We start from the raw sequence: 16,647 nt of genomic DNA, 5'->3' as shown, positions 1-16,647 counted from the left end.
GTTTTTAGAGGCTCCCTCCACCATGAATTTGCCCAAACTGGGCTGTTTAGAGGCTCCCTCCACCATGAATTGGTCCAAACTGGGTTTTTTAGAGGCTCCCTCCACCATGAATTGGTCCAAACTGGGGTTTTTAGAGGCTCCCTCCACCATGAATTTGCCCAAACTGGGCTGTTTAGAGGCTCCCTCCACCATGAATTGGTCCAAACTGGGTTTTTTAGAGGCTCCCTCCACCATGAATTTGCCCAAACTGGGCTGTTTAGAGGCTCCCTCCACCATGAATTGGTCCAAATTGGGGTTTTTAGAGGCTCCCTCCACCATGAATTTGCCCAAACTGGGCTGTTTAGAGGCTCCCTCCACCATGAATTTGCCCAAATTGGGGTTTTTAGAGGCTCCCTCCACCATGAATTGGTCCAAACTGGGGTTTTTAGAGGCTCCCTCCACCATGAATTGGTCCAAACTGGGGTTTTTAGAGGCTCCCTCCACCATGAATTTGCCCAAACTGGGCTGTTTAGAGGCTCCCTCCACCATGAATTTGCCCAAACTGGGCTGTTTAGAGGCTCCCTCCACCATGAATTGGTCCAAACTGGGTTTTTTAGAGGCTCCCTCCACCATGAATTGATCCAAACTGGGGTTTTTAGAGGCTCCCTCCACCATGAATTGGTCCAAACTGGGGTTTTTAGAGGCTCCCTCCACCATGAATTTGCCCAAACTGGGCTGTTTAGAGGCTCCCTCCACCATGAATTTGCCCAAACTGGGCTGTTTAGAGGCTCCCTCCACCATGAATTTGCCCAAACTGGGCTGTTTAGAGGCTCCCTCCACCATGAATTGGTCCAAACTGGGTTTTTTAGAGGCTCCCTCCACCATGAATTGGTCCAAACTGGGGTTTTTAGAGGCTCCCTCCACCATGAATTTGCCCAAACTGGGCTGTTTAGAGGCTCCCTCCACCATGAATTGGTCCAAACTGGGTTTTTTAGAGGCTCCCTCCACCATGAATTTGCCCAAACTGGGCTGTTTAGAGGCTCCCTCCACCATGAATTGGTCCAAATTGGGGGTTTTAGAGGCTCCCTCCACCATGAATTTGCCCAAACTGGGCTGTTTAGAGGCTCCCTCCACCATGAATTTGCCCAAACTGGGCTGTTTAGAGGCTCCCTCCACCATGAATTGGTCCAAACTGGGTTTTTTAGAGGCTCCCTCCACCATGAATTGATCCAAACTGGGGTTTTTAGAGGCTCCCTCCACCATGAATTGGTCCAAACTGGGGTTTTTAGAGGCTCCCTCCACCATGAATTTGCCCAAACTGGGCTGTTTAGAGGCTCCCTCCACCATGAATTTGCCCAAACTGGGCTGTTTAGAGGCTCCCTCCACCATGAATTGGTCCAAACTGGGTTTTTTAGAGGCTCCCTCCACCATGAATTGGTCCAAACTGGGGTTTTTAGAGGCTCCCTCCACCATGAATTTGCCCAAACTGGGCTGTTTAGAGGCTCCCTCCACCATGAATTGGTCCAAACTGGGTTTTTTAGAGGCTCCCTCCACCATGAATTTGCCCAAACTGGGCTGTTTAGAGGCTCCCTCCACCATGAATTGGTCCAAATTGGGGTTTTTAGAGGCTCCCTCCACCATGAATTTGCCCAAACTGGGCTGTTTAGAGGCTCCCTCCACCATGAATTGGTCCAAATTGGGGTTTTTAGAGGCTCCCTCCACCATGAATTGGTCCAAACTGGGGTTTTTAGAGGCTCCCTCCACCATGAATTGGTCCAAACTGGGGTTTTTAGAGGCTCCCTCCACCATGAATTTGCCCAAACTGGGCTGTTTAGAGGCTCCCTCCACCATGAATTTGCCCAAACTGGGCTGTTTAGAGGCTCCCTCCACCATGAATTGGTCCAAACTGGGTTTTTTAGAGGCTCCCTCCACCATGAATTGGTCCAAACTGGGGTTTTTAGAGGCTCCCTCCACCATGAATTTGCCCAAACTGGGCTGTTTAGAGGCTCCCTCCACCATGAATTGGTCCAAATTGGGGTTTTTAGAGGCTCCCTCCACCATGAATTTGCCCAAACTGGGCTGTTTAAAGGCTCCCTCCACCATGAATTGGTCCAAACTGGGTTTTTTAGAGGCTCCCTCCACCATGAATTGGTCCAAACTGGGGTTTTTAGAGGCTCCCTCCACCATGAATTTGCCCAAACTGGGCTGTTTAGAGGCTCCCTCCACCATGAATTGGTCCAAACTGGGTTTTTTAGAGGCTCCCTCCACCATGAATTTCCCAAAACTTGGCTGTTTAGGGGCTCCCTCCACCATTAATTGGTCCAAACTGGGGTTTTAGAGGCTCCCTCCACCATGAATTGGTCCAAACTGGGTTTTTTAGAGGCTCCCTCCACCATGAATTTGCCCAAACTGGGCTGTTTAGAGGCTCCCTCCACCATGAATTGGTCCAAATTGGGGGTTTTAGAGGCTCCCTCCATCATGAATTTGCCCAAACTGGGCTGTTTAGAGGCTCCCTCCACCATGAATTGGTCCAAACTGAGGTTTTTAGAGCCTCCCTCCACCATGAATTGGTCCAAACTGGGGTTTTTAGAGGCTCCCTCCACCATGAATTTGCCCAAACTGGGGTGTTTAGAGGCTCCCTCCACCATGAATTTGCCCAAACTCTGCTGGTTAGAGGCTCAATCCACCCTGATTTTCAAAACAAATGTTGGTGCCAACCTCAACTTACTACAAGGGCCAAATTCACTGCTGGTGACAGGCTCTCCTCACTGCAAGTGCCAAATACACATGTTTCAAGGTGTTTTCCTACTGTCAGAGAGGTGGTATTGAGTGTGTAAAGTGTGTAGTTGTTAGGCTGTGATGTTGGGGTAATAGAGGGTCTTTGGTGTGTTAGATGCCCCCAGACATGCTTCCCCTGCTGTCCCAGTGTCATTCCAGAGGTGTTGGCATCATTTCCTGTGGTGTCATAGTGGACTTGGTGACCCTCCAGACACGGATTTGGGTTTCCACCTTAACGAGTATATGTTCCCCATAGACTATAATGGGGTTCGAAACCCGTTCGAACACACGAACATTGAGCGGCTGTTCGAATCGAATTTCGAACCTCGAACATTTTAGTGTTCGCTCATCTCTAGCAGCTATCACTGAACTTTAAGCCTTAATACTTAACTATTACTAACATTAGAAATAGCAAACTTGGGCCAAAGTACTGATCAACTAATAAAGTAAATAAGTGGAAAAGCCAGGTATGGTGGCAGACCTATTGAGGGGCTTATTCACATATCAGTGATTTTCATTTGTGTTCTGTACATGTTTTCCATGGACAGCATATCGTGATGGAGCGCAGAGGGTGCTGTGCACCTAAGGCCCAGAAATCTTGTGGAAATTGCTGATTGGTGGGGGTCTAACTGTTGAGACCCCCCGCAGACACTGAGAACATGGAGTATTGTGAATGCAGCCGAGATGAAGGTAGCCAAACCCTTTGTGAATGCAGATATGCCCTCGCTTCCATTCACTTTAATAGATACATCAGAGATAGCCTAGAGACAACTGTCCATTCTTCTGAATCTTTGGAAGAATATACAGTATAGTGCTGTGCAAAAGTTTTAGGCATGACTGGGAAGAATACTGCAAAGTAAGAACATACAGTATTTAAAAATAAAAGTGTTAATAGTTTATTTTTGTCTACTAATAAAATAAATTAAATGAACAAAAGAGAAATCTCTTTTGTTTTGACCTTTGCCCTTTGGAGGAGGAGTCATGGAAGTAATGATGTCACCCCCACAGATATAGCCCTGATCTCAGGATCATCCAGTCTGTCTGGGATGACATGAAGAGATAGAAGGATTGGAGGAAGCCTATATCCATAAAAGATCTTTGCTTAGTTCTCCAATAGGGTTGAGCCGATCTTCAGATTTCAGGATTGTTTTTAAAATCCGATTTCTGATCATTTTCCATCTGAACCCGATCCCAATTCTGATCTTAATGCAATTCAATGGGATTTTTTTTAATGATAGAAGATCGGATTTTAAAAACGATCTTATTCACTACACAGCATGATGTCCAAAAATCGAATGCTTTTGAACGCTTTTAGGCACCATAGTGTTGATTATTGTTATGTTTTTCATCCAGACAGTGAATGACCATGAAATAGCCTTCCTTCAGAATATATTCCTTCAGAAAACACCATATACAGGACTCAGGCTTAAAAATGAATCCATTACAGAACTGGAAATTGACCCTTTGTACATCTTTATGGATTTTCCATGATTTTCACCCATGTTTCTTAAGTATTGCTGTGATGTTTCATTTTTTTTCTATTTCCATATACAGGGTAATAAGAAGGACCCTGATTTCCAAAGGTGACTATTGCTGTTATCTCTTGCACCACCAAGGCAATATAAATCATGTGGTGTCTACGGTATAACTCCATATACAGGGGAGATATTGTACGTACAGTAGAAGCATTTAGAAGAATCTTCATCACCTGTGTAGATATTCCATGACCAGACCATTTTCTCTGGTTCATGACTGGACATATTTAGGGTTTTCTAAGTTCCTGCTCTTTTGAAAGCTATAACTTTTTTATTTGTTCGGGAGTTTGGATCATTTTTTGCTTTATTTTGATTTGATTCTAATTTATTTATTTATTTATTTTAATATTTGTTAAAATGTAACAAAAATTGTAAAAGGGATAGTATCTGTTTTTCACATTTTCCAGTTATTTTAATAGCACAGAGTACTATTAAAGTATTTTTTTAAAATAGTATTTCCTGTCTTTTTTTAACACATTGTGCCCCCTACTCCCTTCCCATTTCCACATATTTTTTTTTTGCTGATCTCCCTTGTAACTGAGGATGATAAAGCCTCCTAGCACTCACTGCAGAGCCGATCTGGGTCCTATACGATGCAGTTCTTGCAGTTCCCCAATATCTGTCAATCACATGAGCACCAGGCGGGTTTCAGGAATCACAGGATCAGATTCAGGTTTCAGGGTTCACAGGATGCCTTGCTCAGGTTTTAGGTTGCACAAGATACAGGTAGGACATAAGTCATACCTCCCCATTTTCAAAGAAAAGAAAGAGGGACAAAATGTGCAAAGCTTCAAGTTTATCTCCACCCACTTTTACGTTAACTCCACTCATTCACATCCATTTTTCTTTGTGCCCCCACACAACATAATGCACCTACAGTCACCCTAACATGATATGCCCCCACATTATAATGTTCGACTCCAATTTCCCCACAGTATGAAGTTCTTCTACTTGTGCCCCAGCTTAAACTGAGGGCAAATACAGTCCTATGAAAAAGTTTGGGCACCCCTATTAATCTTAATCATTTTTAGTTCTAAATATTTTGGTATTTGCAACAGCCATTTCAGTTTGATATATCTAATAACTGATGGACACAGTAATATTTCAGGATTGAAATGAGGTTTATTGTACTAACAGAAAATGCGCAATATGCATTAAACCAAAATTTGACCGGTGCAAAAATATGAGCACCTCAACAGAAAAGTGACATTAATATTTAGTACATCCTCCTTTTGCAAAGATAACAGCCTCTAGTCGCTTCCTGTAGCTTTTAATCAGTTCCTGGATCCTGGATAAAGGTATTTTGGACAAACAATTCAAGTTCAGTTAAGTTTGATGGTCGCCGAGCATGGACAGCCCGCTTCAAATCATCCCACAGATGTTCAATGATATTCAGGTCTGGGGACTGGGATGGCCATTCCAGAACATTGTAATTGTTCCTCTGCATGAATGCCTGAGGATTTGGAGCGTTGTTTTGGATCATTGTCTTGCTGAAATATCCATCCCCGGCGTAACTTCAACTTCGTCACTGATTCTTGAACATTATTCTCAAGAATCTGCTGATACTGAGTGGAATCCATGCGACCCTCAACTTTAACAAGATTCCCGATGCCGGCATTGGCCACACAGCCTCAAAGCATGATGGAACCTCCACCAAATTTTACAGTGGGTAGCATGTGTTTTTCTTGGAATGCTGTTTCTTTTTGGACGCCATGCATAACGCCTTTTTTTATAACCAAACAACTCAATTTTTGTTTCCAAAATGAAGCTGCCTTGTCCAAATGTGCTTTTTCATACCTCAGGCAACTCTATTTGTGGCGTACGTGCAGAAACGGCTTCTTTCTCATCACTCTCCCATACAGCTTCTATTTGTGCAAAGTGCGCTGTATAGTTGACCGATGCACAGTGACACCATCTGCAGCAAGATGATGCTGCAGCTCTTTGGAGGTGGTCTGTGGATTGTCCTTGACTGTTCTCACCATTCTTCTTCTCTGCCTTTCTGATATTTTTCTTGACCTGCCACTTCTGGGCTTAACAAGAACTGTCCATGTGGTCTTCCATTTCCTTACTATGTTCCTCACAGTGGAAACTGACAGGTTAAATCTCTGAGACAACGTTTTGTATCCTTCCCCTGAACAACTATGTTGAACAATCTTTGTTTTCAGATCATTTGAGAGCGGGCTGTCCATGTTCGGCGACCATCAAACTTAACTGAACTTGAATTGTTTTGTAGAAAGAAATGGTCCAAAATACCTTCATCCAGGATCCAGGAACTGATTAAAAGCTACAGGAAGCGACTAGAGGCTGTTATCTTTGCAAAAGGAGGATGTACTAAATATTAATGTCACTTTTCTGTTGAGGTGCCCATATTTTTGCACCGGTCAAATTTTGGTTTAATGCATATTGCGCATTTTCTGTTAGTACAATAAACCTCATTTCAATCCTGAAATATTACTGTGTCCATCAGTTATTAGATATATCAAACTGAAATGGCTGTTGCAAACACCAAAATATTTAGAACTAAAAATGATTAAGATTAATAGGGGTGCCCAAACTTTTTCATAGGACTGTAGAGGGAGACATTAGGGAATAGAGGGAGTTTAGCCAAGAGGGTATGATCTTTGTTGCCACAGTTCATAGTAATGCTAGGTTCACACTAGCATTCACCTGTCTGTTCTGAGCTTTCCGTCTTCTGCATGCCAGAAGTCGGAAAGCTCAGACCGGATCCGGCTGTGGGCGGCGGTGAGCGTTTTATGCTCTCCGCCGCGAAACCGGATTTTTTAATCCGGACACAGAGTACTGCATGTCCGACTCTGTGTCTGGATTAAAAAACCCGGTTTCGCGGCGGAGAGCGCAAAACGCTCACTGCCGCTCACGGCCGGACAGCTTTCTCACCCATTCAAATGAATGGGTGAGAAAGACTCCTGCAAGTTTCCGTCTCCTGCCTCTGTTTTAGGCAGGAAACGGAAACCTGAACTACAGAGAGGAGAACGCTGATGTGAACGAGCCCTAACACTGGTGAGTATATAGTAGGAGGCGTTGCACCATGTGATTTGTTAAGTCTCTCAAATCCACCCAGGCCACCATCAACTAACGAACAGTTGAGAGGGAGGAATAGATCGCTAGGCGAGGCGTAAGGGATTGAATTTTAATTCTCTGAGCCCGTTCCCTAGCTACCCTATCCTTTTTTAAAGTTGTTGCCAAAACAATACAATGCGCTCGAATGATGGCCTTGTGTGCCTCCCATAAAACCGCGTCTAAAAAAACAGATTCCTTGGGGTTTTTTTGTAGCTGGTTAGAGAGGCACATCGAGGATTTGGGCATTTTAGGAAGAAGGCCTTTTAAGTAGGTACCCATTAAAGGGGTTGTCCAGTCACAATTATCCTATCTATAATGCTTGATAATGTGGATGTAAGACTTTTCCTAAATACACTGCTTCAGGAAAATTGCTTTGTTTGGCCACTATCTTACTTTATTTTTTTTCTGGCCACAGCCCTGACCTAGCTGCTCCTGAGTCAAGTGATGTTTCAGGATTCTCTCAGGGGGAGGGAGGAGGGGCTAAGTGCACGGGAGCGAGCCTGGAGGGGGGGGGGGTAGTTTACCCTTTGGGGGAAGGGGCCGCCAATGCAGGGTTAGATGCCGGCACAGGTGAAGCCAGCAACATCGCTATGCTTCTGCCCTGCATGAAGCCAGCAGCGGCAGAAGCGATGCTGCTATTCCGGGGGGGGGGGGGGGGGCAGAAGCATAGCGATGTTGCTGGCTTCACCTGTGCCGGCGTCTAACACTCCCTGGCATCCGCTGTAATAGAGAGGCGGATGCCGGGGACAGTTAGACGCCGGCACAGGTGAAGCCAGCAACATCGCTATGCTTCTGCCCTGCATGAAGCCAGCAGCGGCAGAAGCAATGCTGTTATTCCGCTCCGGGGTCACATATGCAAAGCCAAGCGGCGAGATGCCGCCGGCCCTGCGTGCGCGCTCATACACCAGTCTAGCCTTCACAATGCGAATACAGACCCGACACCCTGTCGGGTCTGTATTTGCACTGTGAAGGCTAGACTGGTGTATGAGCGCGCACGCAGGGCCGGCGGCATCTCGCCGCTTGGCTTTGCATATGTGACCCCGCCCACCAATGACGAAACAAAGCCGGAAGACAGAAGAATTCACAGAAACGAAGACTGGTAAGTATGCGACGTGGGACAACCCCTTTAACTCACCAGTGGCAACATCTGTGTGGGACGGGGACGCCAGAGAAGGCAGACTATCACTGAGGTGTGGTCCAACCAGAAAATAAGATGCCCCTCCACTCTGGTGACTAAGTGGAGGGTTAGAGTATTGCCAAAAAATAATCAATTGGATGAGAGAAAAACATGTAAGAACGAGTGTGAGGTTGTCCACTCGCCACAACTCATATAACGTATGAGATCTGATCACGCAGCGGAACTCTTTAGAAAGCTTAGGCTGAGAACCCTGTGGAGGTCTATCATCAAGGGATAGCCGGTCCACCCGTTTTGAGAAAATCATATTGAAATCTCTGTCTAATAACAAGGCCACATTAGAGTATGACCACAGCTGCTCAGGGCTCGGCGTAAAAGGACACTTGGTGGGTGTACAAGAGCTAGACATTGCAAACAATATCTGGCATGCCATGGAGAAGGTCCTCTAATATAATAAACCTGCCGTGAGGGTCTAGGTAGAAAGCAGTAACCGTAATGGAACAGGAAAATAGGATGGATACACCATCTGATAGTGAGGAGCAGAATAAGCAGTGGAGTATTACTGTCAGGCGAATTGTAAAGTACCTGATTGATCAAAGTGGGTTTCCTGGAGGAAGGCCACATCTGCCTGAAGGGACCGCAGTTCTAGCAAGAGGAGTCATCTTTTAATTTTGGAGCTCAGGTCCTTCACATTCAGTCTTCTGCATTTTTAAAAGGTCAAATCAGTCTCTAAAGATGGATTGCCAACATTGGTGATCCAATGTCAATAATCTACCAATGTCAATAATCTACAAAATCTACCATTGTAAATATATGATTTATTTTTCAGGTATGAATTCACTTTCCAAAAGAACAAATGTAAATGCCCCTCCAAGCCAAAGGGAGTAACTGTTCATAATCTCAAGGAATATTTGGCAAAGGATGATCTGGAAACAGCCCAAGCCCGTCGGGAGAAGGAGTATGAACACTACAAAAAACGGTAAATCATGGAACTGGATATTATATCACCAAAAAGTAATTAGAAGGCTTGTATGGGATTAAGAAAATATTACTACTTTCACACGTGGCCACAGATTGTATGAGACTGTAGCTCACCCTATTCACTTCAATGGAAATGCAATACCAGGCACAATCAACCAAATTTTCTAATTTTGTACAATATAACACTTCAGCCTATTTTTATTGACATTATAAATCGATTGATGGTCTTATTTGGTATAGGGTCAGGCCTAGGCAGGAGTGGTCTAGGGCAGGGGTCGGCAACCCCTGGCACGCGTGCCAAGAGTGGCACGTGAGGCATATTTTGCTGGCACGGCAGCCAGCCCGCAACTTTCATACACTAAATTGAGAGAGAACGTCCTTTCAGTGCTCTGGTAGAGCTGCGGTGTAGGACATGCCCCCTTCTCTCCCTGCCCACCAATCAGAGATGAGCCTCTCACTGCACAGGATAAGGGCTCCCTGGACCTGCTGTTACACGTGAGGAGGAGCTCCTGCCGTCTACAGCCCTGAGGAGGAGAGGAAGCTCCGGGGAGCAAAGTGAAAGCAAACACAACACCAGGTATGTGTGTGTTACTGACTATTCTTATTACTGTCAGGCATTTGGGGTTATTACTTTAGTTTTAGTAACTCCATGTGCCTCACATTAATAGCAGTTAACCCCATCATGTTCCTCACATTAACCCCTGTGTTGCTCACATAAGTGTTACTGATATGTGAGACATATGGAGGTACTAATAAAGGACCTATATAATGAAGATATTCACTTATTACCTCCATATGTCTCACATATCAGTGTCAATTATGTAAAGCACACAGGGGGTTAATGTGAGGGACATGATGGGGTTAACTGCTATTAATATGAGGCACATTGAGTTAACCTGCAATGCACATGACCAGACTCTTTATCTACAACTGTGGATAAAAGTACAGACCTATATATTTCAATTGACCCATATATACAGCCATTCTTTTTGTGGCAGTGTATCTGGGCCAAATTGAAGAGTTGAAAACTATTGAGCAGGTCCTATATCAGTCCTATGCGTCCCCTATATCTGTCCTATACAGCCCCTATATCTGTCTGCAATTCCAGCCCTGTCAATTCATTTTTAATGTATAGGTCAGTGAAAACCACATGCGTGCCACTTGTATGCAGGAGGCGTAAGGTTGAGGTCCCACGTTGCAAAAATGCAGCATTTTTGTTGCAGATTTTGATGCGGTTTATTTAAACCAAAGCTAAAAATGGCTACAGAAGGAATGGGAAATATATAGGGAGCTTCTTATACGTTTCCCTTCTGCTTAATCTACTCCTGGCTCAGGCTCAGAAGAACACAGCAAAATATGTAACAAAAAAGGCTGTGTTCCAACAACGTGGGGGCCTTAGGCTAAAGCCCCACGTTGCAGAAACAGCTTTTTTTCGTTGCAGATTTTGCTGTTTTTTTTGAGCCAAAGCCAGGAGTAGATTGAGCAGAAGGGAGACATATAAGAAGCTTCCTATATATTTCCCATTCGTTTTCTAGCCATTCTTGGCTTTGAAGGAAAAAACAACGCAGCTAAATCTGCAATAAAAAAGCTGCATTTTTGTAATGTGGGGCCTCAGTCTTAGTGAGATTCTATTGGGTGGTGACACTGTAACTAGATGCAATTATAGCCAAATCCAGTTCCTGGGCACCAGTGCATTCACTTTGTTGAAAGTGTGACACCCATTAATTCCTGGCTGGGGTTTTGCTGTTACTGCACCGCCAGGAACTAAAAGTGACAAATTAATCTGCGTTTCACTTAGGGAGCGTTCACACTACCGTCGGTGTCCGACAGCTAGTGTCCACTGCTAATGTCTGTTCAAAATCTTGTGTGAACATTAGCAGCGGACACTAGCTGTGTCTGTGACATTTTGCATTGATTTAAATGGACATCGGGTGCGTTCGTTTACTGTTCGTGGGTGTCCTTAAGTGTCCGTTCCCAAAGATGTCCGACTTTTCAAGCGGACAGAAAAACCTACATGTCGGGTTTTGCTGTCCGCTTGAAAAGTCGGACATCTTTGAGAACGGACAGTTAAGGACACCCACAGACAGTAAAAGAACGCACCCGGTGTCCGTTTAAATCAATGCAAAATGTCACGGACACAGCTAGTGTCCGATACTAATATCCGCACAAGATTTTGAACGGACATTAGCAGTGGACTCTAGCTGTCGGACACCGACGGTAGTGTGAACGCTCCCTTACAGAAAACTGAAGTTACTAACGGCCAAGGACTGGATGGAGCATCCAGGTACATTGTGTGTCAGCGCTCTACAGGTATGACCTTACTCTGCTCCCAGTCACATACATTACCACTAATTGTGGGTTACGCATGTACTTACATTGCTTCTAATGGAAAAGAACGTGTGTATCCAGGCAAATAGTGGTAAGTGCATGTGGCTGGGAGCGCAGTATGACAGCTCCCCTATGTTGTGGTTTGTGCTATATGACTTTAGTGTAGGTGTCGTCAGCTTTACAATTATTGACCGGCACTCCGAGGACCTCATCTTTGATTTTTTAATTTAAATCGGCACACCGAACAAAAAAGGTTGCCTACCCCTGGTCTAGGGGATGAATTTAACTGCTTCCTGTTCAACCCACATAAATTCACGGGCTACAAAGCTGAACCTTGTGTCTTCAGCCCATTAATTTAAGGGCTGCCCTAAAGCTGAACATTGCAACCTTAGTATTTGAGAGAAAATCATTGGGACCAGATGATGCTTGTAACTTTATATTTCCTCTCTCTCTGTCACATCTTCTCCTGGCACAGAGAGATATAGAATGCTGTGCTGAAAGTGCTCAAATAAGCCACTCCTAATCACCCCCCATAAAAAGCGTAGTGTAGGAAGGCATTTTTAGCTTATTTGAGGTATTTACTCTGTTGACCCCTAAAAGGAGTCTGTCAGCAAGAAAATTGGTATCAAACTAATGGCAGTACCTTGTAGGGCAGCTAATGAACTTTCCAAAGCTGCCATTCTTATTCTGTATTGCAGCTCAATTTTCATGAAAATTCACCATTTTATTCTTAGAAGAAGCTGCCCAACAAGGTGCTGTCTCTAGTCTGATTTGGATTTTACTGCTGACAGACTCCTTTTCTGTTCTTCACAACAGTTAAAACAAACTTTTTAAAGAGTGTTTGGAATACTTTTTGAAATGAAGTTTGTATGCGACAGTTTCTAATGTTTAGCCCTCCAACACCACTTCAGAACTGAATTGATACCTTAAAAAACAGGATTTTAAACAATTTTAACATTTTTTGCCAAACATACATCATAAATATAAGGCTGTGCAAAAAAACTATGTCTATTCTATTAAAGGATAAATATGTAAATTTTTAAATTTGGTAAATTATGTTAAACATCCTTACTTTACCAACACTGCAATGTTGATAAATATATATATATATATATATATATATATATATATATATATATATATATATATAGTAATATGAAGTGCAGGTAATTGTGGCTGTATTTGTGAGCTATACACTTGGTCATAAACTGTGTCATGTGACCGAACCTCAGATTCTTCAATTGACAGCATATTCCTGAATGTGTGTACAGTAAATCAATAGAGGGAGATTTTGCAATTGTTTAACAGATAAACTGTATTTTTGCCCTTTTAAGCCTTTTTTATTTTAAAATAAAATAGCATGCTTAAAAAATGTAAAGCTGGGATGAGATGGACAACAAAGACAGTTTTTCTATTGGACAGTTTCAGACAGTTTTTTGTTGGTCACATGACACAGCTGAGGAACAGAAAAAAGTGGATAACAAATACAGCCAGTTGTAAGGCAATTACCTTCACTACAGTTTACGACATACAACTTTCCGAGAATAGAAATTTCTTTGTGAGTTCTTCTGTAAAAAGAATCTTTCAACAAATATGGAGTCACTAAATTACCAATATGTCCTAAAGCAAACCTGATACTATGTATCCCAGCCATTTCTATGTTTAACCTCTTAACGACCGGCCCATAGGGAATCTACGTCGGCACTGACAGGTCCTTCCTGACTGCCCTATAGGAAAACTACGTCGGGCAGTCAGGGAAGGATTCCCTGTCAGTGCCGACGTAGTTGGAGCAAGTCTTAGCTATATCTTATAGCTAAGACCTTGCTCCATAACCCCCCATCGGAGGGGGCTCCGATGTTCTTTTTTTTAACCCCTTCAGTTCCGTGATCAAACATGATCACGGAACTGAAGCGGTTCCGTGATGGTGCCGGTCAGATCGGCACCCCCTGCAGCGAGATCGGGGGGTGCCGATATACAAAACATGCAGTCTGGGGTCTGGCCAGTGACCCCAGACTGCCTGAGCCCCCGTTACCTGGTTGATCCTGTCCCCAGTACTCAGGAAGCCAAGCGATGCGTCTACATCGCTTGGCTTCCTGTTACAGACTGGAGACACGTGCAGCCTGTCTCCTGTGTCTCCAGCCTGTAATACTGATTCAGCAATGAAATCATTGCTGAATCAAGTGTCCTAAAAGAGACACATAAAAAAGTGAAATAAAAAGTGAAAAATAAATAAAGCTTTTGAAAAAAATGAATAAAGTTATAAAGCCCCAAAAATCTCCTTTTTTCTATAGAAAATGAGTTATGTAAAAAAAAACAACTAAAAATTAATAAAAACAATACATATTTGGTATCGCCATGTCCGTAACAATCTGTACAATAAAACTGAAATAATATTTAATGTATACGGTAAACGTCGGGGGAAAAAAATGGAAAAAACCCGCCGGAAGTAGTGATTTTTTGCCATCTCACCTTAGAAAATATGCTATAAAAAGTGATCAAAAACTCATATGCACCCCACAATAGTACCAATAAAAAGCGCAGGTTGTCCCGCAAAAAATAAGCCCTCAACCAACACTGTCAACTGAGAAATAAAAATGTTACGCCTCTCAGAAGATGGCGATGCAAAAATCACTGATTTATGTCCCCAAATGTGTTTTTGTTCTGCAGACTTAGTATCGCATAAAAAAATACTATAAATGAGGTATCGCCGTAACCGTACTGACCCGCAGAATAAAGGACACATGTTACTTTTACTGTACGCTGCATGGCGCAAAATTTAAAAGGGAAAATTCAATGCCAGAATTGATTTTATTTTTTTAAATCCAGCAGAAAAAGAGTTAATAAAATGTATTCAATAGATTGTAGGCACCCAAAAATGGTGTCATTACAAAATACACCTCATCCCGCAAACAACAAGCCCTTATATGGCCACATCACCAGAAAAATAAAGAAAATATAGCATCTAACAATGTGAAGACAAAAACCCGCAAAAATCGCCAAATCATTAGAACACGACTGGCTGCGTCAGGAAGGGAATATATAAGCTGTGCGAGCGAATATCAGGGGACACCCCAGATTTACAGCTTATGAGGGAACAGACACCAGAAGTGACCCCCAAAGTGACTCCCCCAACCATAGGAGCTACTGGGACATAGTAGGGAATTTGGTGTCTGCAATGTCCTCTGCACAGCTTATATATTCACTCTTCGCCATCCGCTGTGCAGTCATGTCTGGGATACCAATACTCACTACACCCCCTGAGAAATTCTTTGAGTGCAGTTTCAAAATGGGGTCACTCCTTTGGGGAATCCACTTTTCTGGTACCTTACAGGCTCTACAAACATGACATGGCATCCAGATACCAAACATCTGAATCTGTACTCCAAAAGCCGCATCGCGCTCCTTCCCTTCTGCGCCCTGCTGTGTGCCCAAACTGCAGTTTATGCCACAGGTATGACACATGTATGACACTGGTGTACCCGTTATATCGGACGTAATGTCATATGTGGGTATTAACTGATATTAGGGCACAGCCGGGAACAGAAGGGAAGAAGGGTTATTGGGTTTTTGGAGCACAGACGGTTTGGTTTTTGGATGCCATGACACTTTTGTAGAGCTGAAACGCCAGTAAAGTGGAATCCCCTGATATGAGACCTTATTTTGGAAACTACACCCCTGAAGGATTTATTCAGGGGTACAAAGAGCATTTTTAACCCCCAAGTGTTGCTGTTAGAGTTAAGTCCTCCATCTTTGTATTTTGGCAGCCATCTTATACTCTTTCACATATAAACTGATTTTTCTGCTTAAGTCAAGGAGGCCCTTTGTTAGACTTTAAGGAATGTGATAATGAACGTTAATGCAGAGGTTGCTAATCCTTATCTCTCAAGGGCCTCATTTTGAGAAGATGCAGCTGACTTTGTATATCTCTTACCTCCTTTACATGATGTATGGACACATAACCGACAAAAGTATTAATTTTATGGTATCTGGGCACTCTGTCATATTTTATGGTTTATGAAGGTCACTTAGAGTTTGTATAGACAGGATCTATGTAGCTTATTGTTAATTAAGTTGGAACATGTCATCTTATCTCTTTTGCCATGATATACACATATAGACAGTCTGGGATGTTAGCTCACACATAAGTAGTTCAAATCCTTCTTTGTTTCATGGGAAAGTCCATCCCAGTGTGGAAAATTATAATGAGCCTCAGCCAATAGCCATGTGCCAGGCTTGTCTTATATCTCTATAACCAATTATGTTGTACCTGATTAGAATAGCCAAGCCAGCTCTTTGTCTGTAATGTATTTAAACTACCTTTTTCTTATAATAAAGCAGAACTCTTTTGATACACTACCATCTTGTGTTTAATCAGTTCTCCAGGCTTAATGAAAATGGCTGCAGGCCATCTAGGCCTGTTAATTAATTATCTAATTTGGAACTCTGCAACATACTCTTATGAGGACACTTTAATGTCCCCAACAGTTGCTATAACTTATTATCCATAAATGAATACGAAGCTGATTGTGAGAAGTGAAAATGACAATTTTTCCAGGAATCGGTCATTTCAGTGCGTAATATGTTGTGTCCGACTCGTATCAGAGATGAACACTCTGAAAACTGTTGTGTCCGGGATACCCTCTTACCAGTTTTTGGAGTGTCTCTGCTGACAGAAGTTGGGCACAACATATTGGGCACTAAAATGGCGAATCTCTGGAAAAATTTCATTTTTAACTTCTCATTATCATTTGCGATTTCATTTCTGGAAACTAAATAAATCCAACACTCAAGGGTTAAAAACGCTCGCTACGCCACTTGATAAATCCCATCAGT

General features: G+C 43.1%; 1 protein-coding gene across 1 annotated transcript in view; it reads left to right on the top strand.

Annotated features, from left to right (window-relative positions):
* ZNF281 (zinc finger protein 281) overlaps positions 1 to 16,647 on the top strand; it is a 523,665-nt gene that overhangs the window by 488,594 nt on the left and 18,424 nt on the right. Inside the window, exon 7 of the mRNA XM_075278252.1 lies at positions 9,335 to 9,484. Within this exon, the coding sequence (XP_075134353.1) occupies positions 9,335 to 9,484 (150 nt within the window). The remainder of the gene's footprint in view (positions 1 to 9,334; positions 9,485 to 16,647) is intronic.

Source organism: Leptodactylus fuscus, chromosome 6 (assembly GCF_031893055.1).
Source record: "Leptodactylus fuscus isolate aLepFus1 chromosome 6, aLepFus1.hap2, whole genome shotgun sequence".
NCBI classification, from domain to species: Eukaryota; Metazoa; Chordata; class Amphibia; order Anura; family Leptodactylidae; genus Leptodactylus; species Leptodactylus fuscus.
Note: the sequence above shows the minus strand (reverse complement) of the source record. Positions and strands in the feature narration are given on the sequence as shown.